Below are 23,127 nucleotides of genomic sequence, written 5' to 3' on the forward strand. Positions count from 1 at the left end.
AAAAAAAAAAAAAAAAAAAAAAAAGCGTAATCAAATTTATTGGGGACCAAATTAATGATTCTATTGGTTATAAAATAGGTTTGATAATTTAACATAAAGAGGCCTTTTATATGAACGGCCCATTAATGATCCAAACGCCATTACCAAATTCTTTGCTTCCAACTCCATCTCCTCTCTCGCAGCTTCACTTGTCACACTGATCTCTTCTCCCAAATCGCTTCACTTCTTTGCAGACACAGATGTTCTATTGCATTACAAGTTTTATTTCTTAAAGAGATCACACTTGTGAAGTAGCTACGACCCCTATTGTGGTCGTGTTTTCATTTCTCAAGAGTTGCATGCAAACTGTTCGATGAAATTCCTTAGAGAGGATTTGATGTCTGGCTATTAGCTCGTTGCTGCTTCACTTAGCTGATTTTCAAATGTGGGTTCATGGGCATCATCATATAAGAAGGAATCTAAACTCTGGAATTTGTTTCAGAGCAAATCCGAGTCGCTTCTTCCGTTCAATTCAAGTTTTATATCATTCTTCAGTTGATGGTTCCTATAACGATGCATTGCCCTGTGAATGGTACGAAACGAAACTCCCGGTTCTGAAAAGACTAAACCGTGCATTGAGAGGCGTTGATTTAGTCGATGGGAAGCTCGAGGACATCAATGGTGTCATCATCTATGATGATTGTATCAGAAACAAAATGCACGCTTTCAAGTCTCTGGCTAGGATCTTCATTGGCTCTCCTTCAATTCAGCTGAAGCTTAGAGAACAGGGACGGTTCAAGTTCCCATTTTTTGGTACTGAAAGTGAAAGAGAGCCATTGGTTGTGAATTCATTGACTAAAGTTAGCAACTTTCTTAACATCTCGGCGCAACAACGGAAGCTAGTGAGATGCACCGTGTGCTCACAGGTTACACAGTATCGTATTTGGAGAGGTGCTCTTGAAGACATACTGAATAGTCTCAAAGAAGAAGTTGATTGGTTAGTTGAACATAGGGAGATGAGTCAAGGTAGAAAATTGGGTCAGCAAGTGATATTGTCATGCCTCAGATACTTATCTGAATCATCGGTTTCGTTTGAAGCAGAAAAATCAACTTCATGGATGCGACCTGTGCCAGCTAGATACGCAAAGGCAAATGCTTCTGCGAAATGGGAAGATGTTCTTGACATGGTGAATGATCTGAGAAGGTATCTTGAACATGATGAAGAAATTACAGTACTTTACCATTTGGAGAAGCTCGTATCGATGAAAGAAGGTCTTTTACAGATCAAAGATGTGTTTTTGGACAACACTATTGGATTTAGAGAGGTTAGACATCAAGAGCATCTTGTGCACAGAAAGCTCTCAAAGATGTTGGGCAATCCTTCGCCGTGTTTGTTTGCTCTCGTCATGTTTTTCCTCTACGGGCGTGTGCGTGACATCGAAGTAGATCTCTGTGGAGGGTTTTACAAGGAGAAGAGTGAGTTCTTGTGCTTAAGCATGGGGAGGATCTTGACTTCAACGGATGAGAAAATGTTGGGGAGAGGGATGAAGCAGTTAGATAGGGCATTAGGGCTGTTTGGGTTTGTGTGGGAAACAGCAGGAATGAAAGAGACTCTTAACCTGCAAGGCCATTTGTGGTGCCTTGGAGCTGAAGAAAGGTCCATTACATATCGTGGGAATACGTTCTTCGTGCATGACCTTAGTCTATGAATTTTTTGTGAGGAACAAACAACAACCTGTACATTTGTTTCTTTTGGCTGTAAACTTTGCTCTGTGTTCACATAAACCTTTTTGATGCTTGTTGTTGTGTGATCTAAGTTTAGATCCATAGAGCCATAGTTGAAAGAGAAAGGATATATAAACTTAATTGATTGATACAAAGAGTTTGATAAAAATCTGCAGCATGGTTTCATTGCTTTAAAAGGAAGCAAGAGATTTAGCATTAAAACCCACACAGCTAACAACATCAAAGTTATATAATATTACAACGGTCAACCCTGATGAAAAGTTCCAAAGACCATAGCTTTAGCAACAGCCACTCCATCATCTTCTTCTGATGTTGCTGCTTCATTTTCTTTGGATAAACTGTCCGCGAATTGGTTATAAGCGCGCACTAATTAGCAGGCAATGGAGGTTGCTCGAGGAGTTACCAGAACAGCCGTCTTTCCTGTTACCGGCTTCATACTTGCTGCGTTCTCTAGCCTTTCCCAAACTTCTTTCCTCTTTTCCGCTGCAGAACATTGCTTTGCTTCGTCCTCCTTAAAGCGGGAGTGGCAAGACATGAACAGAGCCTCGTCCATTTCACAGAACATTTTTCTTACGTTTAAGGTTAAGTTTAGTACGGATTGGTTCCAGTGGTCTTGAGCATTCTTTTCTAAGGCAGTGAACATGATTGGTAAGATGGCTTGCCGGTTGTGTCCAATCAAGTTCACAATTTGATCATTGTTCCACAAGAATAAAGCTCTTTCAGAAACCTGAAACACACAAGAATCCCCAATTGGTTTCAACTTTACAAGCTTGTATTATGGCTCTTGCAAACCAAACCATACACAAGAACTATGAATTGATATCTGTAAAAGCGTTCCTCTGAAAATTAGTTAGCGGATAAAAATGTCTCTTAAGAAATAGGAATGTACCTGAAAGTGGGAACTGGTTACACAACAAGCAATCCGCAAGAAGAGAGGGACCATAATCTTTTGGAATTCCATCACACTCATTGCTTCTAAAATCTCTTCGACCTCCCCAAGAAACATGACTTCCTTTTGGCTGTTTGTGATAGGCCAGAACTTCAACAAACCCTTTATCACAACACTACCCAATTTAGGCTCCTTATCTATGAACTGAGTGATGCAGTAAGATAGCTGCTGGAAGTAGTTCCCAACAGACTTAGGCTTATGCAATGGAATCAACACTCTCCACAAGAAGATCTTGTGCTCTTCTTTCAAAGGCAAAGCAAACCCGCTCACTATACTCCCAAAAATCTCCAAAAGCTCAGCGATACCGCTATGCTTCTCAGTCTCAAACACAAACCGGTAGAATATATTGCTCATGGACTTGCGGACAAAGGGCCTGTGAACCATGAATTTACCATAGACACGATGCAGAATCGTCTTCAAACACTCCCGTTCTCTAGGATCCTCGGAATCAAACAAGTCAAGCAACCTCACAATGAAAGCATGATCTAGATACTTCTTTGCCAACTTAGCATCAAGACAAGGTGAAGTGATAAACTTGAGCAGCAAATCATAGACGATTTGCAAATGAGGCCAAGCAGGGTCGAACATTGGCTCATCATCATCGTTCTCGCCACCACCGCCACCGCCACTAGACCGGTAATTAGGAGGGAAAACCCTAAAGAGATTGACAGCACACATTCTACACATGGCGAGAATAGCTGGCTCAGTAAACTTAACAGAACCTGAAGCAACGAAATCAAGAAGCTCCAACAAGGTCTGCCTTTTCACATCTTTCTCAATAGAGTTTTTACCAGGGTCGGAGAAATCAAATGTCACACAGCATAAACTAACTTTACTCACAAAGAGATTCAATTTCTCCGAGGTTGGTACATCCTTGAACGGTACCAAAGGCTCAATCCCAGCAACAACACTAGCTGGGAACACAGCAGATGACATACGTTTCCCTGAGTTAGATCGAACCGGACCGGAACCAACAACACTACCAGCTCCGGATCTCTGAACCGGAGAAGGAACCTGACCGGAACTCGAACGATTTAGCTCTCCTCCACCAGACTCAGATTTTGAAGACTTCCGAGGAAGCTTACTCAGAAACTGCTTAAACATTATCTTTCCCCCAAAAAGAAATTGACAAATTGGGGAAATCAAAAACACATATCGTTCAAAAACTTGAGCCCTAAATCCTCCTCCTGAGACGAACACGGCGGATCTGATGACATAGAAAAAGAGAGAGAAACGTGAAATGTGGTTTTAGATCCGAAGAAGGAAAAAAAGGTTGAGACTTTAATAACAACAACCCAATACTTGGAAAACCCTAATCATTACCTGCTTTTTTTCTCCCTTTCAAAATCTTATTCTCATGATTCCAGTTTTTACCACCACGAACAACAAAACATTCTTAAAGAGAGAGAGAGAGAACAAAAAAACTGAATCTGGAAGAGAAAGAAGAAGAAGAAGAAGAAAGAAAAAAACAGAGGTGGATTTGAGAAACTTATGAAGATGATTCGTTTCGTTACGGTGTCATCTTCTTCGTTTTTTTTTCTATTCGATTTGCTGAGAAAGAGAGAGAAACAAATGATAATAATAATTTTCTCGGCAATTTGCAGGAAAATTTTTACTTTCCTAATTTTAATTTTTTTTTTTTTTGCCTTTTTCTTCGAAAAGACAGCGTCTTTTGTTTCTGTTTTTTTTTTTCGGATAATTTAAAAACAAATCGGAGTTGTAAAAACAAAAACAAAAAAACATCTCGCATGCAAATTATTAACGTCCGTTTGATGAGACGTTGACACGTAAATCCAACCGTTGGATTTTACTGAGCGAGGAATCCTAAGCACACGGTAAGGCCCATTATTACACTAAATGGGCCTATTATATGATACCATTTTGGCCTTACATATGTCGTCGTCTTTAGAATTTTTTTTTTTGTTGTTGCTGTCACTGAAACAGCTGAAAGCACGAACTCTCATCCGTCTCCATCCCCAAATCCAGAAGCTTTTTAGGGTTTCCATTTCCATTCGCATCTTCATCTGCTCCGATTCATTCAAATTGAACCGTTGTTTTATCTTTATTTTATCAGGTAAAACTTCTATGCTCGCCGTGATACAACTTGATTGTGTTCTTGTTTCACCTTTATGTGATCCTTGCTTGTGTTGTGAGGCTCTAATTGTTAGAGCTATAAACAATTGCTAAAGTCTCTCTCTTTGTTTTAACTTTGGTGCCTTGTGTAGACAGACTCGTGGGAACTCTATGATGGGCTGTGAGGAAAACGTTGGGAATGAATCTCTTGTTCTGATAAAACAAGGAGCCGAAGCTGTAAGTGTATTGTTATGGTTGAATCTAAGTGTAAACGTTGGGTATGAATTGGCTAATTCTTTTGAGTTTTATCTTTAGAGGGTGTTTGAGTCTACATTTGCCGGAAGAAGATCCATTGTGAAAGAACGATTCTCGAAGAAGTACAGACACCCGATTTTGGATGCAAAACTCACACTTAGGCGCTTGAATGCGGTTGGTTTTGTTCTACATCACCCTTATTATTCCTGTTTCATTGCTTATATTATCATGAGAGAACAGAAGAATTCAACTACTATGTTGTTGAATATAGGAGGCTAGGTGTATGACAAAGGCAAGAAAGCTTGGGGTTTGTACACCAGTACTCTATGCCGTGGATACTCTGCTTCACTCCTTGACACTTGAGTACATTGAGGGCGACTCTGTTAAGGATATTTTCCTTGACTTTGGAGCCAATGGGATTGTTGAGGAACGGTTAGATGATGTTGCTACTCAGATTGGTGCTGCCATCGCGAAGCTCCATGATGGTGGTTTGGCTCACGGTGATTTGACCACATCAAATATGCTAGTCAGAAGTGGAACGAATCAGCTCGTAAGTATTTTATTATGTTCCCTTGATTAGTTACGTATGATGATGATTCATGACAAATGGTCAAATGGATATGTCTTCCGTCAGGTACTAATCGATTTTGGCTTGAGTGTCACATCGACCTTACCTGAAGACAAAGCTGTTGATTTATATGTACTTGAAAGAGCCTTACTCTCAATGCACTCTTCATGCGGGAATGTGGTAAATAGTGATGCATATCATAATTTTTCACTACTATTGATGGATCTGTTGTTGCTGTTGTTGTCTCATATTAGTGTATTTTGTTGTCAACTGTAGATGGATCGTATACTGACAGCGTACAGGAAGTCGTCGAAGCAATGGTCAGCCACGTTTAACAAGCTTGCGCAAGGTTTTTTTTAAACCGTCTTCCATGTCCCCATCTTTAAACTTAAATCTTTTTTCAAACCTGTAAAAGTTCTTCTTTTGGTTATGCAGTGAGGCAACGAGGGAGAAAGCGGACTATGATTGGATGAGCCAAAATATTTATTGATCTTGTTGATGCTATGGTTTATTGATTGGTACTGAAGCTAATGAAGGTGATGTTGTTGTTGAAGAACAGAAGGGACCATTGAATGTCACAAAGGAGTGTCCATGGAGGCTGCACTAAGATCAGTTCCAAAGTCTACCTATGTGTGGGTGAATTTAGCTCTAGAAAATGGTTTGAGAATGCAGCCAATGTTGGCCACAACAGCTGAAGGAAGAAGAAGAAAAAAACTGAGTTGGATTTGAAAAACTTATGATGATGAATTGATGATTCATTTCTTTAGTTACGTGTCTTCTTCTTCTTTGTTTTTTATTTATTATTATTTGCTGAGAAAAAGAAAAAGAAAATGATAATAATTTTCTCGGCAATTTCCAGGAAAATTTTTACTTCCCTAATTTTAATTTTTTTTTCCTTTTTTCTTCGAAAAGACAGCGTCTTTTGTTTCTGTTTTTTTTTTCCAGTAATTCAAAAAAAAAAATCGGAATTTAAAAAGTAAAACAAGAAAAACATCTCTCATGCAAATTTTTAACGTCCGTTTGATTAGATGTTGACACGTAAAAGTCCAACCGTTGGATTTTACTGAGAGAGCAATCCTAAGTACTCGATAAGGCCCATTGTTATACCTAATGGGTCTATTATATTAAAGCCCATTTACCATTTTGGCCTTACATGTGTCGTCGTCTCTAGAAGAAACTTTTTTTTTTGTTGTTGCTGTCACCACCGAAACAGCTGAAAAAAAATTAGTACAAGCTCTCCTTATCCGTCTCCATCCCAAATCCAGAAGCTTTAGGGTTTCCATTTCCAATCGCATCTTAATCTTCTCCGATTCATTCGAATTGAACCGTTGTTTTATCTTTCTTATCAGGTAAATTTCTATGCTCTCCGTGTTTAGTTTTTGCGAGAACCGAATTCGATTCGAATTGGCTGTGTTTGTTTCTTCTTCTTCTTCTTCTTTTGATTTTGGTTGGTGATCATATTGTGTAGTTTAGGTGACGAATCGGTTTCGATAATTGAGTGTTCTTAGGTGATCAGATTAATTGATGAGATTGATGGTTTCACTCTTTATGTGATCGTTGATTTCATTTGAATTATTTAGTATTCAGATAATTGTAATTTTCAAGTTTTGATTTTTCTAAAGGGAACCCATTACTTTTTTTTTTTTTTTTTTNTACAGCTGCTGAAGTGAATGTTGGATTCAGCTTTGGTTGATCATGTCCAGTAATATGGGAACAGAGCATATCTCTACTCATCTAGAGGCTTTGAAAACGGATTCAGATACTTTTGGAGAAACGAGTTTGATGGAGATGGGATCAAATGATCCTCCTTCTGTTCAGCATATCTCTGTTTCAGACATGGAACAAGAGCCTGCAGCTTCCACAAGCAGCAACCTTGACTTTCCGAAAGAGGAAACATCTGTCTCTGGTCCTTTGACATTCCAATTTGATCTAGAGAATGTCTCTTTTCAGTCCTCTTTGTTGGTTGATTCTCAGACTTTGATGCCTCAGTTACAACCTCCTGTTGCACTTCCCTATTCTGGAGATAGGTCATTGCAGTTGACAGGGAAGCGGAAATCACCGGCAGAGACTACTCTCGGTGGTTCTGCTTCGGAAAAGTTAGATTCACCAAACAAGCGAGTAGAGCCAGTGCATCACAGACCTTGGCTAGAACAATTTTATTCATCAAGTATACAACTGGGTCATATGCCATCCGTTACTCTTTCTCCAAAGACGGAACATTCACCAACGCCTACCAAGAAAGCAAGGCAAATGAAACCCGCTCCCGGAAAATCTGGGAAGCATGTGATGAACAAGAAACAATCAGGCCTGTCGCTAGGGTCGATGAAAACACAGAGTGATGGGGGTAACGAGTCTTTGAGGTCTAAAATGAAGGAATCATTAGCAGCTGCCTTGGCTTTGGTTCACCAGCATGAGGAGTCTCCAAAAGAGGAAAAGAATTCTGAAACTGAAGAAGCTACTAATGTTCCATTAGCTGAAAGTAGTGAGCCTGCCTCAGCCTGTGTTACCGGCGTTCCAGTAGCTGAGGGGATCATACCGGCATCATCCACAAAGGATGAAAGTTCTAGGCTGAACGGCAACAATGGAAGAATCTTGTCGCAAGAGACTTCCAATGACACAAAGATGAATTATGTTAATCAATCTGATGTACAGAAAACTCAATTTGACGAGGTTTTCCCCTGTGATGATGTTCGTTTTAGTGATAGTATTTTATCCGGGGATGAACTTTTACAGGGCAATGGCCTCTCATGGGTTTTGGAACCTGTTTCAGATTTTGGGGAGAATGGAACTGGTAGAGGAAAATCGTTGGAGGATCCAGACCTCTTGGCATCTAAAATTGAGTTGGAACTTTTTAAACTATTTGGAGGTGTGAACAAGAAGTACAAAGAGAAGGGAAGGTCTCTCTTATTCAATTTGAAGGATAAGAACAATCCTGAGTTAAGAGAAAGTGTCATGTCCGGAAAAATCTCTCCGGAGAGATTGTGTTCTATGACAGCTGAGGAACTTGCTTCTAAGGAGCTTTCTCAGTGGCGTCAAGCAAAAGCAGAAGAGCTGGCTGAGATGGTTGTCCTACGGGATGCAGACATCGATGTCAGAAATCTGGTGAGGAAAACGCATAAGGGTGAGTTCCAGGTAGAAATTGATCCCGTTGATAGTGGGACAGTGGATGTCTCTGCTGAGATTACCTCACATAGTAAGCCTCGAGCCAAAGCGAAATCTGTGAATTCATCTACCAAATCCACTCTAAAGAAAAATGGCTCGAATGATAAGAACGCAAAATCTAACCAGGAAACATCATCCGGTGTAACTCTACTCTCAGCGGAGGAGATTGATCCAATGCAAGGTCTGTCGATGGATGATGAGATGAAGGATGTGGGATTTCTTGCTCCAATTGTATCACTTGATGAGTTCATGGAATCCCTGAACTCAGAACCTCCATTTGGCAGTCCACATGAGAATCCTCCTTTAAAGGAAGAGCATGCAACGGAGAAGAGTGACTCAGAAGTTGGGTCACATTCTAAATCACCTTCACAATCTCCTAAGCAGTCTCTAAAAGAAGCCAAGGAGAGTGTTTCTTCTAAAACAGAACTCGAAAAGACTAATGTTATGTCCCCAAAACTGGATACCGGTGTCAAACTCGATGCTGATGTCTCTAAACCTGAAAATACACATTTGGCTGATAGCATTAAAGAAGACCACATATGGGATGGTATTCTGCAGCTTAGTGGCGCTTCAGTTGTCTCAGTCACTGGATTTTTCAAGAGGCAAGTCTCGATTACTTTTAACTTTTATCTCTTGTTAGCTATTTCGATTGGAACATAGTTAAATCAAACCATGATAAAAATGGGATTTTAGTACCAAGGATGTGAATGAAGATAAGTTTAGACTTGAATAGGAAACAGAACCTAAGTTTAGACTTAAATAGAAAACAGCTCACAAAAGAGCACTTGTAGGATTAAATAACGCTCTGATACTTGTTTGATTTGTTGAACAAAAAAATGGAATGAGAAAAGGATCGTTGACACAAATGTTTTGGGGTATCATTGAACTGAAGCATTATCTCTGACTGGATTTACTCGTGCAGTGGTGAGAAAGCAAAGACAAGCGAGTGGCCAACACTGGTGGAGGTAAAGGGTAGAGTGAGACTCAGTGCGTTTGGGAAGTTTGTACAAGAGCTTCCGTTGTCTCGAAGCCGTGTCTTAATGGTATACAAAGTTTATTACTTGCATCATCCTTGTAGTAGCATTAGCATATTAACTTCACTCTCTTCTTTGTTACTACTGCTAATACGAGCAACAATAGATCCACAAAATCTCATCTCAATATTGCAAGTCGTTTCTTAATGCAGCGAGACACAATCATAGGCTTCCCATTAGCTAAAACATGGAATCCAAAAAAAGCAAAAAGCTCATGGTTGATCTACATCTGTGAAACAGGACCGGGACAGTAAAGAGCCCTGATTGACCAGAGAATCAACTGTGGATTGAATCTGAAATTTTTTGTATAAAATCATGAAATTTTGTATGCCAGATCAGTTTTAGATGTATTGTTAAACGTAGGTAGTAGGATGTAGAATCATCAAATTGTTACCAAGATTCTCTTACAGAGTGAGAAGTAAGAAGACAACAAAACGCCAGAACATAGTCATAAACGAATTGCAGACCATGTCCCAAAATAGATTCTCTCGAGAAATATTTCTGTCTTAGAGAGGAAACAGTTTCTTGTTATATCCATTTTTGGTAATCAGTGTAAAATAATTAAGTTGGTACATTAAATTTGCAGGTAATGAACGTGGTGTGTAAGGATGGTATCTCTCAGAGCCAACGTGACAGCCTTTTTGAGGTACTATTAATTTTAATATACTTGTCATATTCCTTCTTTTACTGCATAAACACTTTAATAGTTCTGCTTTAAAAGTCTTCGCCTTTTGTCCTTTTTTTATCTGGGTTCAGGTTGCTAAGTCGTACGTTGCTGACCAAAGAGTTGGTTACGCAGAGCCAACCTCAGGCGTTGAGCTTTACCTATGTCCAGCACGTGGAGAAACCTTGGATTTGCTGAGCAAAATCATCTCCAAGGACCATCTTGATGAGGTCAAGTGTTCAGACGATATCGGGTTGATAGGCGTTGTTGTGTGGAGGCGTGCAGTTGTCGCGTCTCCTGGCTCACGCCATAAGCCCGGTTTCAAACGTCAGCATTCTTCTACAAGCACTAAGAGGTCTGCGTTGGCTCCAGAAAACAAAAAGTCTAGTAGTAGTAGTAGTGTGAATGTTACGAATCATCCTGTTGTAAAGGTTGCATCCATTGGGAATCGTGGTTTGGTTGGTTGTAATGCTGATGAGGAAGAAGACGTGCCACCTGGATTTGGCCCCGTAGGTGTGAAAGACGACGATGATTTGCCAGAATTTAACTTCAGTTCCTCTACTGGACCGGTTGCTTCTTCTCCCCAGCCACCACCTCAGTCTAGGTCTATGGATCAAGTAAGGGAGCTCATTCTCAAGTATGGGAATTCAGCAGGTAGTGGTAGTAAACAACCATGGAATGGTCCTGATGATGACGACGACGACGATATTCCTGAATGGCAACCACAAGTCTCAGGCCACCAAATTCAATTACCACCACCACCACCACCACCTGACTTGAGTCCTCAATTTCATAGCAGAACCATGGCCCAACCGCCGGCACAACGGCCTGGTGGATGGAGGGCCAATCAAAACGCACCTAGGCAACAACAGTACAGTGCACACAGGAACAGAGGATTTTGATCTTTGTGAATGCGTTTGTGTAAATTAGTTAGGTGTAATGACTTATCTATCATCAGTTTCCGTAGTGTTTAATAGAGTTGTAATAACCTTTTGAATAATGGAGTATACAAGTTTGAAGAAAAACTTTGAATTCAACAGTCAACACAACCAAAGATTTTGTACAGATTATGAAAATGCTACAACATATCTCAGTTTCTTCAACCTGCTAAGACCCCCTTGAGTGCGGATTTCTGCTCTGTTGTCAACCTTGCGGGAAACTGAACATGGAACTTGATCTTGAGATCGCCTTTGTTTCTTGGTTCTTTAGCTATTGGCATCCCTTCTCCAGGAACAACAAGCTCATACCCTGGACTGACGATTTCCGTGACACTAACGGGTAGATTCCTCCCATCGAGCGTGTTGATATTCACATTTGTTCCTCCTATAGCTTCAGCGAGCGTCACTCTCCGGCTTGTCATGAGATCATTCCCATCTCTCTTGAACAAATCATGCGGTTTCTCGTCGATAACAAACACCAAATCAGCTGGTAATTGATTCACTTGCTCGTTTCCTTTGTCAGGAAACTTGATCTTTGTCCCTTTCTTCCATCCCGGTTTCACAACAATCGTCAGTATCTCTGTCTCTTGCGCCTGTCTCCTGCACCATCCCAAAGAAACAACTAATGAACCAACAACACCATTAACTTAAGAAAGAAGCTTCTAGAAAAGGTTTACCCATTAGCGTCAACGATGGATCTTGAAATTTTCATTTTCCTAGTTGAGCCAGAATACAACTCTTCAAGACTACAAGGCAATTTGCTCTCCACAGGTGGAGGTTTCTTAGGCGCAGGAGTGCCTTCACTGTAAGTTCTGAATATATTGTTTTCGCTACCGTTGTTTCCTCCACCAAATCCGCCAAACATTCCTCCTCCTCCATCTGACTGAAACCTCGTCGACCTTCCAGGACCACCGGCTGATCCAAAACCAAAGGGGCTACTTCCAAAGAACTCTGCAAATATGTCTTCAGCATTCCTCGGGTTAAAACCTCCCGCTCTTGCATTGTTTCCCGTGCTCCCGGGAGGCGGCATATCGCTTAATCCTTCTTCCCCATATTGATCATATACCGCTCGTTTCTGTGGATCACTTAGAACCTGAAAACGTGGGACGTTTTGATAAGCACAATGCAGCAACATTGCCTTTAGAAAAATCTGATTAAAAAGGAGATACAGTTTTGCTTATAACCCAAGACAACTCTACTCTTATCCATATATATATTAGCCAAAGAAATGGATCTAAAGAGATGGAAGAAATAAAGACTTGCCTCATAAGCCTCAGAGATCTGTTTGAACTTGGCTTCAGCTTCGGTTTTGGTGTTAGGGTTTTTGTCAGGATGCCATTTCATAGCCAATCTTCTGTAAGATTTCTTTAGATCATCCTCTGTTGCGTTCCTATTCACTTTCAATATGTTGTAATAATCCAAACCCATCTTTTTCTTAAAAAAGAACACTAAATCTTCTTCCTCTAAATAAAACAAACAAACTCTGAAGAAAAGAATCAGATCGTCCAAATAATCACCAAATGTATATATGTGATGGAGAGTCGTTGTGCATCTAAATCTAATGAAGATTAAGTTGAAGAAGCTTTTTGTTGTTCTGTAGAAAGAGGAAAAAACAAAAAAAAAGATCACCGACTTGACTTGGGGGAACTTATTATTATTATTTTATTTTTTTTGTTCTTTCTATTGAAACGGATTTGATTTTTTGATGACCAGAAAAAGAAAAAGAAAAAAAAAAAAAACAGATTGATGTTTAATTGCTCTAAAATCACATATGACAGCTTTTTCAGGTTCTTTTAAGTTTTAACACACAGAAATTTACGGAATCTAAGTTCCTCATTTCTCTCCTTTTTGTTAAATTTTAATTAGATGATTCCTAATTATAGTAACCAGAGAAGGACATAGGGCGCAAAAGTAGCTCCACATAGGGGGTTTTCAAGTTATTTACAATTTTACAAGACCCCACCAGACAAAATCGTTCCAAGTTGTGTGTTTCAGTTTCCATTGTTTAACAACATTACAATGAGATATTACAATGAGATATTAGTAGTATTAATAACAAAGATTTCGATTTGACTAAGCACATAATTAACGGATGGTTAAGTCATTATTAGCATTTAAACAAGGGATGTACCATTAGTAACATATCATTGATTCGATATTAATATCGAGCAGCAAAAAATGGCCAAAAGAGCAGAACGCTGATTCATAGCTTTTTCTTAAAACCACATAAAAAAAAACAAATCCCAATTCTCAAACTGAAGAAACTATACATTGTACTCTCTTTTCCCCCAGAAACAAAGTGGGGAGAAATATAGAAAGAGATCTCCTAAGAATATCATCATCCATTCGCAAGAAACTTCACATTTTTAAGGACTCATCAAATCAGGAGGAGGGTACATGGGCGTTGTGGAGACCAGAGGACGATGACGACGATGCACTTGCTTCATTCTTTAGTTTCGAAGCTGTCGAGGTTGAAGGCTCGGTGATGGTTTCAGGTACATCGCCAATGTCCAATGTGTCTGGGAGGTACGCCTGAGCTTCAGTACTGTAAATCTGTCATTTACAAAAAGCTCTGGTTTTGTTAGAATTATAAATTTTTTTAAACAAACAAATCTAATGAAGGAAGAGTTTAAGAAATGAATTACCTCGAGCTGGTTTAGCATTTCGATAGTTGCATCAAGATCACAGCTGTTAGCCAAGTACACATCGTTGATAGACTCATGTGAGAGACCAGAGAATGTGACCAAAAGGAACTCAATATCCATGTCCATCTCCAAATCCTCATCCTTCATCTGATGATTGTAAACCATGTCAGAAGCTTTCTTAGGCAAGGAGGACATTTGAGGACTCGGATAACTTCCCCCCATTCCTTGGACTCCATAACCTTGAGCTACATGATGAGGTTGCTGCTGCTGCACTTGATGATGGTATGCAGACGGCTTAGCAGCAGCACCACCACCACCACCAACCAAAGAACCTTCTCTTTTGGAGAGTGGTACATAAGCTGCAGCGTATGGATTCAACGTAGATGATCCTCCTGACTTCATTGCTTAAGTATGATACTGCCCCAAGTATTCAACAAACGAAAGAAAGGATCAAAATCAATTAAAAGCTTCTGCTGCAAAAATCTACACTAGCAATTTCCTAATTGTAAAAATCAATTCCAGTCCAATCCAAATCAATGAGAAACATGACCTAATCTATAAATCATGAAGCCATAAAACAACAAATATAAACTCGCTGATAATACAATCAACTAATCTTAAGACTCTTCGCGACGACGGCGACGACGCCTTAGATACAGATCAAAATCAAACTAGCGCAAACGAACAACGAAATCCTAAGGCATCGATTCTTAGGGCTTTCACAAACACACACATGGTTGAATCAGGAATCTAAACAAAGGAACAAAAACGAAATGAAACGAAACGACGAGAGAAAGAGAGATAGATCAAACACGATTCGCGATATCAAATCAACACAGATCGAAGAAATAAAATAAAAAAACGAAGAAACAAAAGAAACCGATTCGGATATGATCGAAAGAAACGGATTCACAAGAAACAGGAAAACACGGCGAGATCATTGCGATCACGTCAACGATTCGCCGTAGAAGACCTAAAGAGAGAAATCGAACTTACCTGAGAAGACGATCGTTGAAGAAGACGAGAGATTTGTAGAAGGAGAGATCTAAGAAACGCTAAAAAGGTGGTGGGGGAGAAGAAGAAGAGAGAAAACGACTTCTTTTGATCTTTTCTCTCTCAATCAATAATAATGAACTTTTTTATATATGGAAGCACACACAAGAAAGAAAGAAGAAGAAGCGTTTACTTGAAGGTCCGCATCATTCTTGGGTCTGTTTGGCAACGTACTTTTTTTATCTTATCCTTGACCTGGTTTATTCTGTGTCCTTATTTTGGGAAAAAAAAAAAAAAAAAAATCCTTGATGTGCTGCTGACATGTCTGTTATAAATTGGTTTAACAGAATCAAAAAGGATTTTTTTTTTTTTTTTATAATAATAAAACGCCTCAAAGTATCTATGTTTTTTTTCTTTTTTTTGGAGATTTTTACTACACGTTAATATAACATAAACAATGCTAAATAAATACATTTCAGGTCATGAAATCTACACAATGTATATATCAAGTCGCATATGTTTGTTGGGTTAAAACTTAAAACATATGTTAAGAGTTGGATGAATCATTTAATGTTATATGTATGGCCGACTCGAAGTGTTTATTAATGGGATTAAAGCAAATCAAATGTTTTTGGCCCATTAACGAATACAATTTTATTTTATTTTTAAAAACATTACAAGAAATTCAACCGTAGAATTATAACCTCTAATCTTAAAAATGTTTTTGTGTGGTAAGCATAATTTTTAAGACGTTTTTTTTTTTTTTTCTTTTTTTTTTGGGCAAACAATTTTAAAGACGTTTAAACATAACCACTACACCACGACCGATAATATATACTAACATTAAACTAATCAATTTTTGTTTTAGCGTATAAAAATCTTAGTTCGTACGTTGAATTTTTTTTGCCCATGATCGAGCATGCATCATGTATGATAATGTGTCTTAAATAATTACTCAGCGCGCCATAATTTAGCTTACACAATCCATTTCAAGATCAAGTCTTATTTAGTTTTATCTTTTGGTTTTGGATTCGTCTTACAGCTAGGTGTTGTTATTCGTTATTTTTATTTGTATGCTTGTTTCGTAATGCTACATTGTCTTATGGTGACTCCTCAGCTCTTTGTAATAGTAACTAGCAATAAAACAAAACAAACCCCCTAAAAGTTTCACTCCTAAAAACTAGCATCATCACATACCTTTTGTTTTTTTTTTCTTCGTTTCCGCAGACGCTAAACTAGTGGACAAATTTTCATTTCAGATTTGCTAAGTCAATTCCAAATAAAAATATATTAAATCTTAATTTACAAAAATAGACTGTTTTCCCCCTAACACTAAACGTGTTATTATTTGCTTGTTTATTGATAAAAATTTGTAAATGACATAGAGAAAACAGCACACGTTTCAGACAATCTCGGTCAAACCAAATGCTGTAATGGAAAAATAAAAATAAAAAACAATTTAACATAATCTACTAATTACAAGATCTAAAAATAGCAATACATATGTTTTTACTCCACTACCTTTCACTGCTAATCTCTCTCTCTTTCTCTCTTTTTACCTATTCAAATCTCAACTAAAACCAAAAATATAATAAAAGAAGAAGAAAAATTAAGAAGAAGACAAAAAGAGTGATTAACGTAACACAAAACTCCATTAGAGTGTGATGAGGATTTATCAACCGACCTTATTATCACTCACTACCGTCGTCTTACTCTACACTTCCGCAGCCGCTCCCGGTGGATCACGGCAACTTCTATACACCCGAGACGACCCTATAACCATACCACCATACCTCATCTTCGAAAACGTACGGCTCGAGAGAGCTTACGTGGCGTTACAAGCGTGGAAACGTACCATGATCTCTGACCCGTGGAACCTAACGGCTAACTGGTTCGGATCACGTGTGTGTGACTACAACGGAGTAGTATGCTCCTCATCTCTCGACGACCCTTTGGTTAAAACCGTCTCCGGCGTCGATCTAAACCATGGAGATATAGCTGGTCACCTCCCTGAAGAGCTTGGCCTCTTAACCGACATTGCTCTGTTTCACGTTAACTCGAACCGGTTCTGTGGTACCCTCCCGGTCGGGTTTTCGCAGTTGAGTCTCCTATTCGAACTCGATCTTAGCAATAACCGGTTCGCTGGTAAATTCCCGAAAGTTGTAATCGGTTTACCGAAATTAAAGTATCTTGATCTCCGGTACAACGAGTTCGAAGGTGAATTACCCGAATCTCTGTTCGACAAAGATCTCGACGCTCTGTTCTTAAATAGTAACCGGTTCGTTAGTAAAATCCCGGTTAACATGGGAAATTCTCCGGTATCGGTTCTAGTTCTTGCGTCAAACCGGTTTGAAGGATGTATACCGACGAGTTTCGGTAAAATGGGTAAGACTCTGAACGAGATCATTCTCATGGATAACGGTTTACAATCTTGTCTACCTGATGACATGGGGTTGCTTCGAAACGTGACCGTTTTGGATATTAGTTACAACTTGTTGGTAGGAGAGTTGCCTAAGTCGATGGGGGTGATGGAGAATCTCGAGGTGTTGAACGTTGAGCGTAACATGCTCTCTGGTGTAATGCCGGATGAGCTATGCTCGCTTGAGAAGCTAAGAGATTTTAGATACGGGTCTAATTATTTCACCGGAGAACCATCTACGTGTCGTTATCTAGAGAACTATAATTATACGATGAATTGTCTCAAGGATACGAGGGATCAAAGATCGACGATGGAGTGTACAGCGTTCTTGTCGAAACCTGTAGATTGTGACTCTTTCAAGTGTAATCCCGTCTCTTCGTGTTTTTCTCCTCCTCCATCTCGGATAGCACCATCTCTGCAGCCATCATTGGCACCGGCACCGTCTCCAAATCCACCGCCTCCGGCTAGACCATGTCCACCGATATACTCATCGCCTCCACCACCACCACAAGCTCAACAACCGGCGGCTCAGTTGAGGAACTAACCGATCGATATCTATGTGTGTAGAAACTAAAAAAGGGCATGTGTTGATGAGAATGAGATTGATTTAGATGTCGAAAGTATAAAAGCCAAGATGAGGTTACAAGTGAAGACAATTACAACAAGCTGAATATCTTTAGGACACCAAGTGTAGACGGACTTGTCTTTTTTTTGTTTTTCTTATAGATTGCATGCATGTGTGTGTTTATTTAAATTGAACTTTAATATAATATTCTTTTTGGTCTATATATGTTATTCTTGTTGTTGAGTGTTTTCTTCAGATTCATTAATAAGAACAAGGGTTAGCAACCATTTGACGGCACCGATCAACGCAATTTGTTACCATTCACGAAAAGATGGAATCTATGAGGCGGTTTATAATGCGGTTCAACTTTTTTTTTTTCTTTTTGGTAAATCAAGGATTACCCCTAAAAATAAATGGTTCAAAAATTCAAATGTTTTAATTTGACATTTTTAAAAATTGTCTATTTTGTGTGAGATAGGTGTTTTCTTATGAAAGGACCTCTACTAAAACATTTTAGACACGGCTACATTAACATGGGGAGCAAGAGAGAAAAGCTCGATCTCTACGAGGGTTTTGTGTGTGGATGTTTTTACGTTATGGGTGTGAATGATTGCAGCGGTTAGGGCGGAAAAATTCGTCTGCGGAATGGACCGCTTTTATTTACCATTTAACAAATGTAGTCCGCAGTGGTGCAGTCCAAATAAAGCAGAGACAAGACCGCATCGGACCAACTGCGGACCGCTTTTACATACAAATAAAATTGGTCCGCAGTGGTCTGTAGTCCGCCTTAAAAAATGAAGCGGTCCAAACCGCAAGATAGATTTGACCGCTCTAATCGCAGTTACCATTCAAACCCTATGATTACCAGAGATTTTTGTGCATTATAGGAAAAACATCGATATATATATATATATCAAACTTAGTGTTTGATAGAGCAAAATCGAGAAGTTAAAGCATGTAACGTAGAGTATGAGGTTAAATCGATATGTTCCTTTAAAATGCATATCATAGTTTATTTAGTCCATTTTTTTGTTTTTTTTTGGGATCAGATTTGAATTGTGAGTAGTATCGACTTATCGTCCAAAAGGATTTGCCTTAAAAAAAAGTTCTGTCTACATGATTTAAGAGATAAGATTTGATGCTTTTTGGGTATAAACACTAATGAGAATATTTCCACAGGATCAAAACTTATAAATAAGAGATTTTTTTTTTTTTTTTTTTTTTACAANTTTGTCAACAAGAATATAAATAAGAGATTCTCCCCAATCATTTAAATGCCAGCCTTGCTAGGTCACACCCACCCGTGTCTCCGCTATCTATATTATTAAAAGGGAAGCATTTTTAATAAAGAAACATAGGTTTAGAGATTATTACAATAAAATGCCACTCAAATTAAAATAAGGATATGTAATTCTTGAAGCCAAACAGATTGATATTAATTGGAACCAAACAGATTGACAGTCCTTAGTTGTGTAATAGCCAAACAAAAATTAAATGATGTTAATACATAAAAATCGGGTGTAATTAAATCCTACTATAAAAAACAGAATGATTTATTACATTAGGAAAAACAGAATAAAATCAGCATCCCTAAAAATTACAAACTACCTTAATTAATATCTAAATAATTAAATTCAAATCATCAGTCTTCAAATCTTGAATAAGGAAATAATCCAAACGTGATTAATATCTTTCTTAGCCGAAAATAATATAGTTATATAAAAAACACAACATAAGGAAATTATAATAAATTCAAAATTTCATATATTTAATATCTACTATAACTACAAGATCACAATACTAAATATATTCTTTTATCAGCGATAATTCAAATTGCAACATTTAAGATATGTGAAATTCATGTATTCTTTCCAAATCAGTATAATTTGCAAACTAATAACAAGGTAATATTACCAAATTATGAGAAAACCTGTGTTTTTCAAACAAATTTTCATATTTATATTAATAATATATTTTAGATAATACTCATAATCTTAGGAGAATTCATTAGTGAAACTAAATGTTAAGTAATAACAAGATTGTAAAAATATTTATTCTTATCAAAACTAAAAAAAATATCTATGAATCGGCCAAATTTTTTTTTTTATAAATATTGGAGTAATCATCTTCAATTCAAAAAAAAACTCTCAAATCTCTTTTACTCCCAAACAGAAACTTATTTTCAAAGGAAAGAGAACTTTGATTTACTACAAAATATCAAATCGAAAAAATAAAACAGGATGTTCTTTATTTTGTTTCTTTGTTAAAACATTTTTTTTCCAGTTTAATCTCTCTTTTAGTATATAATTGTCTGTTCTTTTGACTAATAGCAATGTTTTTAAAACCGGACCAAAGGTGAACCGGAAGTCTTTCGGGTCACTGGGTCAACCGGTCGGACTGGTTGAACTACGGGTCAATTAGTTTATTGGTTTATTTACATTTTATGAATATAACATCTACTTTTCTATAAATATATGAACAAAACATATATAATTAAGTACTAAACAGCTAAAATTAAACTTTTAAATGATTAGATAATATAACTAAATGATTTTTTTTATAAATAACAATATTTATTTTTTAATTTGGTTTGAGTTTTAAGTGTGATAAAAATAAAATTTTTTAATTTGATATCGACTCGTCGGTCCAACCTGCCGGTTCAACCACCGGTTCACGGATTTTTAGCGGATTTTTCTGGTTTTTTACGGGTTTTTATTTGTCCAGTTTTTAGAAGTAATCCGGACCGGAGTGTCTACCGAGTCGCGGTTGGACCGGTCCGACCGGCCGGCCCGATCCGGGTTTAAAAACATGGACTAATAGCGACGATGTGTTTATGTAGGGCTTGAAGTTCATATTACTGGAGAACCATAAGGTATTGCCTCCAGCTAATACAAGGTCAGAAGTTTAAACTTTATTATTTAGAGAGTATAATAGATGTTAATTTTCACAAAATATTCTAATGGTTATCTAAACTTTTTAAATATAGGTTAAGAACATAAAGGTTGGTGGAATAAGAAGACAATAGATACACGAAGGTACCAAAATATTAATGAATTTAATATTTTTTAGCCACACATGATTTAATAATAATTATATGTACTAGGTAGTAATCCGTGCTATAGCACGGGCCAAAATGTTTATTATGACTTGAAATTATTAATACAATTCATTAAATAGAGTCCGCAGTGGTGCGGTTTAAAGATAATAGAAAGAAAACCGCTGCCTTCCAACTGCACACCAAACTTTTTATGTACAAATAAACTTGGTCCTTCCAGGCCTGCTGGCAGGCCTGTTTTTGGGACGGTCTAAACCGCTGACGGATTTGGCGGCCCTGACCGCAGTCACCATTCAGACCCTAAGATTGACATAGACAACTTTCCGTTCTTATATAATTAAATCTGGCCTCTAGCCTCCACTCGAAGGTATCTAATAAACAACTTTCTTCATTTTCCTGTAGTAGCAGTAGTATATGTAGTCTTAATATTATGTTATTATAAATGTATAAATATTTTTTTAAAATTGTAAATTTTTAAGCTTGGAAAATTAGATTAAACCAAATTTATAACGAATATAACGAATGTGCCTATTTTACTGAATAATTAATAAAATATAATAGTAGGATTTCAAAGATAAAACGTATGTGTGAATCACATTAAGTAAACGAAACTAAATATGTCTATAAGAATGATAAAAAGTATTTTGTGGATTACATAAAAAAATAAGGATTTATAAATTTATTATAACGTGAAATTAAATAGGAAACCCTGCAAAAAAAATATATATATATATATATATATGATTAAATAATTAAATGGAAGAACAAATAAATTTAATTGAAAAAATGGAAACAAAGTAAAAACAGAGTCTTACGAAGTTATGCATTTTTGTGGATCAAATATTTTGGAAAACCTCTTTGAAGACGACATTCCTTGTTTTCTTTTCGGGTTTTCCTTTTGGGTCAGTAATGAGGATTTTCAATCCTGATTTACTGCTTACACGGGACATGGCTACATATAGCTGGCCATGAGAGAAAACAGGTCTGGGCAAGTATAAACCAACATTTGAGAGAGACTGACCTTGACTTTTGTTGATAGTCATTGCAAAAGCAACGTTAATCGGGAATTGTCTACGTCTCATTTTGAAAGGCAAACGGGAATCTGATGGTATTAATACCATCCTTGGTAAAAGAACAATTTTACCGACTCTCGTACCTGTGATGATTCTTGCTTGTATAACATGATCTGCCATTTGGTAATCTGTAGTCTTGTTCCATTCATTAGACCTCCATGAGCATCAATATTGCGTAACAACATGACTGGACAACCAATTTTCAAACGAAGAGCATGGTTTGGCACTCCTGAAATCCTAACTGAGTTTAGGAAATCAGGGCTATATGCAGGATTGTCTTTATTCCTTGTATCTTGTGGATCAATACTATCTGAACTTAAGTAAACCCTTTCCTCACCTGTAACAAAATCAACAATAGAAACAAAACTATAAATAATTGAATAGACCAAATCAAGAAGTCTCATATAGTATATAATATATATACAATTTGTTGATTAAACTTTTACTAACCTTCTAAAATGGATATCATGTGGTCGTTTATAGTGTTGACATCATCATTTGTAGGACACAAAATAGCTCTGCTTTGAAAATAGCTGGAATCCTTGGGAGTATGTAACGAATTACCATACACTGCATTAACGATCGATTCAATTGGAGAGTTTACTTCTGTGATAAGCAATTCTTCTGGGATGTCAATATCAACTACTCCATCATTTGGCTCATTAAGTCTTCCTTCTCCAACATCAAGAATCCATTTCGAGAACTCTTCAATCTCCCTGGCTTCATTTGGAGTTATCTTTTGCAGCAACCTCATATTTCTTGTTAGCCTTAACACTTTACACTGATTCCAAAGGTAAGATGAGTTAAGCGATGAGTTAACAATTTGTTCTCGACCAGCACCGACAATAACAGGAAGTATCTGACGGAAATCACCACCAAAAATAATGACCTTTCCCCCAAAAGGTTTATCTTCTGGATCACGCATTATATCTTTCAAACTTCTATCTAAAGTCTCAAAGCAGTACTTACTCATCATTGGAGCTTCGTCCCAAATTATCAACTTGGCTTC

The 23,127-nt window shown here is 37.7% G+C and overlaps 7 protein-coding genes across 11 annotated transcripts; 4 read left to right on the forward strand and 3 right to left on the reverse strand.

The window, feature by feature from the left end:
• Positions 134-1,728, forward strand: LOC104771033. Its single transcript, XM_010495505.2, has one exon. It carries the CDS (start codon positions 423-425, stop codon positions 1,686-1,688), a length of 1,266 nt encoding a protein of 421 aa, XP_010493807.1. The 5' UTR covers positions 134-422; the 3' UTR covers positions 1,689-1,728.
• LOC104771034 (serine/threonine protein phosphatase 2A 57 kDa regulatory subunit B' iota isoform) lies at positions 1,831-4,287 on the reverse strand. The gene is made up of 3 exons (XM_010495506.2): positions 3,998-4,287; positions 2,615-3,881; positions 1,831-2,452 (listed from the first exon to the last, which is right to left on the reverse strand). Exons 2-3 carry the CDS (start codon positions 3,776-3,778, stop codon positions 2,096-2,098), a joined length of 1,521 nt encoding a protein of 506 aa, XP_010493808.1. The 5' UTR covers positions 3,779-3,881; positions 3,998-4,287; the 3' UTR covers positions 1,831-2,095.
• On the forward strand, positions 4,584-6,270 carry LOC104771036 (TP53-regulating kinase-like). Of its 3 annotated transcripts, none has more exons than XM_010495507.2 (7): positions 4,584-4,748; positions 4,900-4,984; positions 5,063-5,176; positions 5,274-5,552; positions 5,637-5,750; positions 5,847-5,919; positions 6,006-6,270. In XM_010495507.2, exons 2-7 carry the CDS (start codon positions 4,919-4,921, stop codon positions 6,041-6,043), a joined length of 684 nt encoding a protein of 227 aa, XP_010493809.1. In that variant the 5' UTR covers positions 4,584-4,748; positions 4,900-4,918; the 3' UTR covers positions 6,044-6,270. The 3 variants fall into 3 exon arrangements, with proteins under 3 accessions (XP_010493809.1, XP_010493810.1, XP_019097568.1); XM_010495508.2 differs by having other exon boundaries at positions 4,904-4,984; XM_019242023.1 differs by lacking the exon at positions 5,637-5,750.
• LOC104771038 lies at positions 6,760-11,469 on the forward strand. 3 transcript variants are annotated; one of them, XM_010495511.1, is made up of 5 exons: positions 6,760-6,919; positions 7,229-9,334; positions 9,655-9,775; positions 10,353-10,412; positions 10,523-11,469. In XM_010495511.1, exons 2-5 carry the CDS (start codon positions 7,266-7,268, stop codon positions 11,330-11,332), a joined length of 3,060 nt encoding a protein of 1,019 aa, XP_010493813.1. In that variant the 5' UTR covers positions 6,760-6,919; positions 7,229-7,265; the 3' UTR covers positions 11,333-11,469. The 3 variants fall into 3 exon arrangements, with proteins under 3 accessions (XP_010493813.1, XP_010493814.1, XP_019097558.1); XM_010495512.1 differs by lacking the exons at positions 10,353-10,412; positions 10,523-11,469 and adding an exon at positions 9,919-10,201; XM_019242013.1 differs by lacking the exons at positions 10,353-10,412; positions 10,523-11,469 and adding an exon at positions 10,007-10,201.
• LOC104771037 (dnaJ homolog subfamily B member 1-like) lies at positions 11,395-13,005 on the reverse strand. The gene is made up of 3 exons (XM_010495509.1): positions 12,632-13,005; positions 12,046-12,461; positions 11,395-11,968 (listed from the first exon to the last, which is right to left on the reverse strand). The coding sequence occupies exons 1-3, from the start codon at positions 12,794-12,796 to the stop codon at positions 11,530-11,532; spliced, it is 1,020 nt and encodes a 339-aa protein (XP_010493811.1). The 5' UTR covers positions 12,797-13,005; the 3' UTR covers positions 11,395-11,529.
• Positions 13,548-15,157, reverse strand: LOC104771039 (polyadenylate-binding protein-interacting protein 6-like). The gene is made up of 3 exons (XM_010495513.2): positions 15,010-15,157; positions 14,014-14,430; positions 13,548-13,921 (listed from the first exon to the last, which is right to left on the reverse strand). The coding sequence occupies exons 2-3, from the start codon at positions 14,413-14,415 to the stop codon at positions 13,751-13,753; spliced, it is 573 nt and encodes a 190-aa protein (XP_010493815.1). The 5' UTR covers positions 14,416-14,430; positions 15,010-15,157; the 3' UTR covers positions 13,548-13,750.
• On the forward strand, positions 16,578-18,200 carry LOC104771040 (leucine-rich repeat extensin-like protein 7). The gene has a single exon (XM_010495514.1). It carries the CDS (start codon positions 16,671-16,673, stop codon positions 17,967-17,969), a length of 1,299 nt encoding a protein of 432 aa, XP_010493816.1. The 5' UTR covers positions 16,578-16,670; the 3' UTR covers positions 17,970-18,200.

This window comes from Camelina sativa, chromosome 20 (genome assembly GCF_000633955.1).
Source record: "Camelina sativa cultivar DH55 chromosome 20, Cs, whole genome shotgun sequence".
NCBI classification, from domain to species: domain Eukaryota; kingdom Viridiplantae; phylum Streptophyta; class Magnoliopsida; order Brassicales; family Brassicaceae; genus Camelina; species Camelina sativa.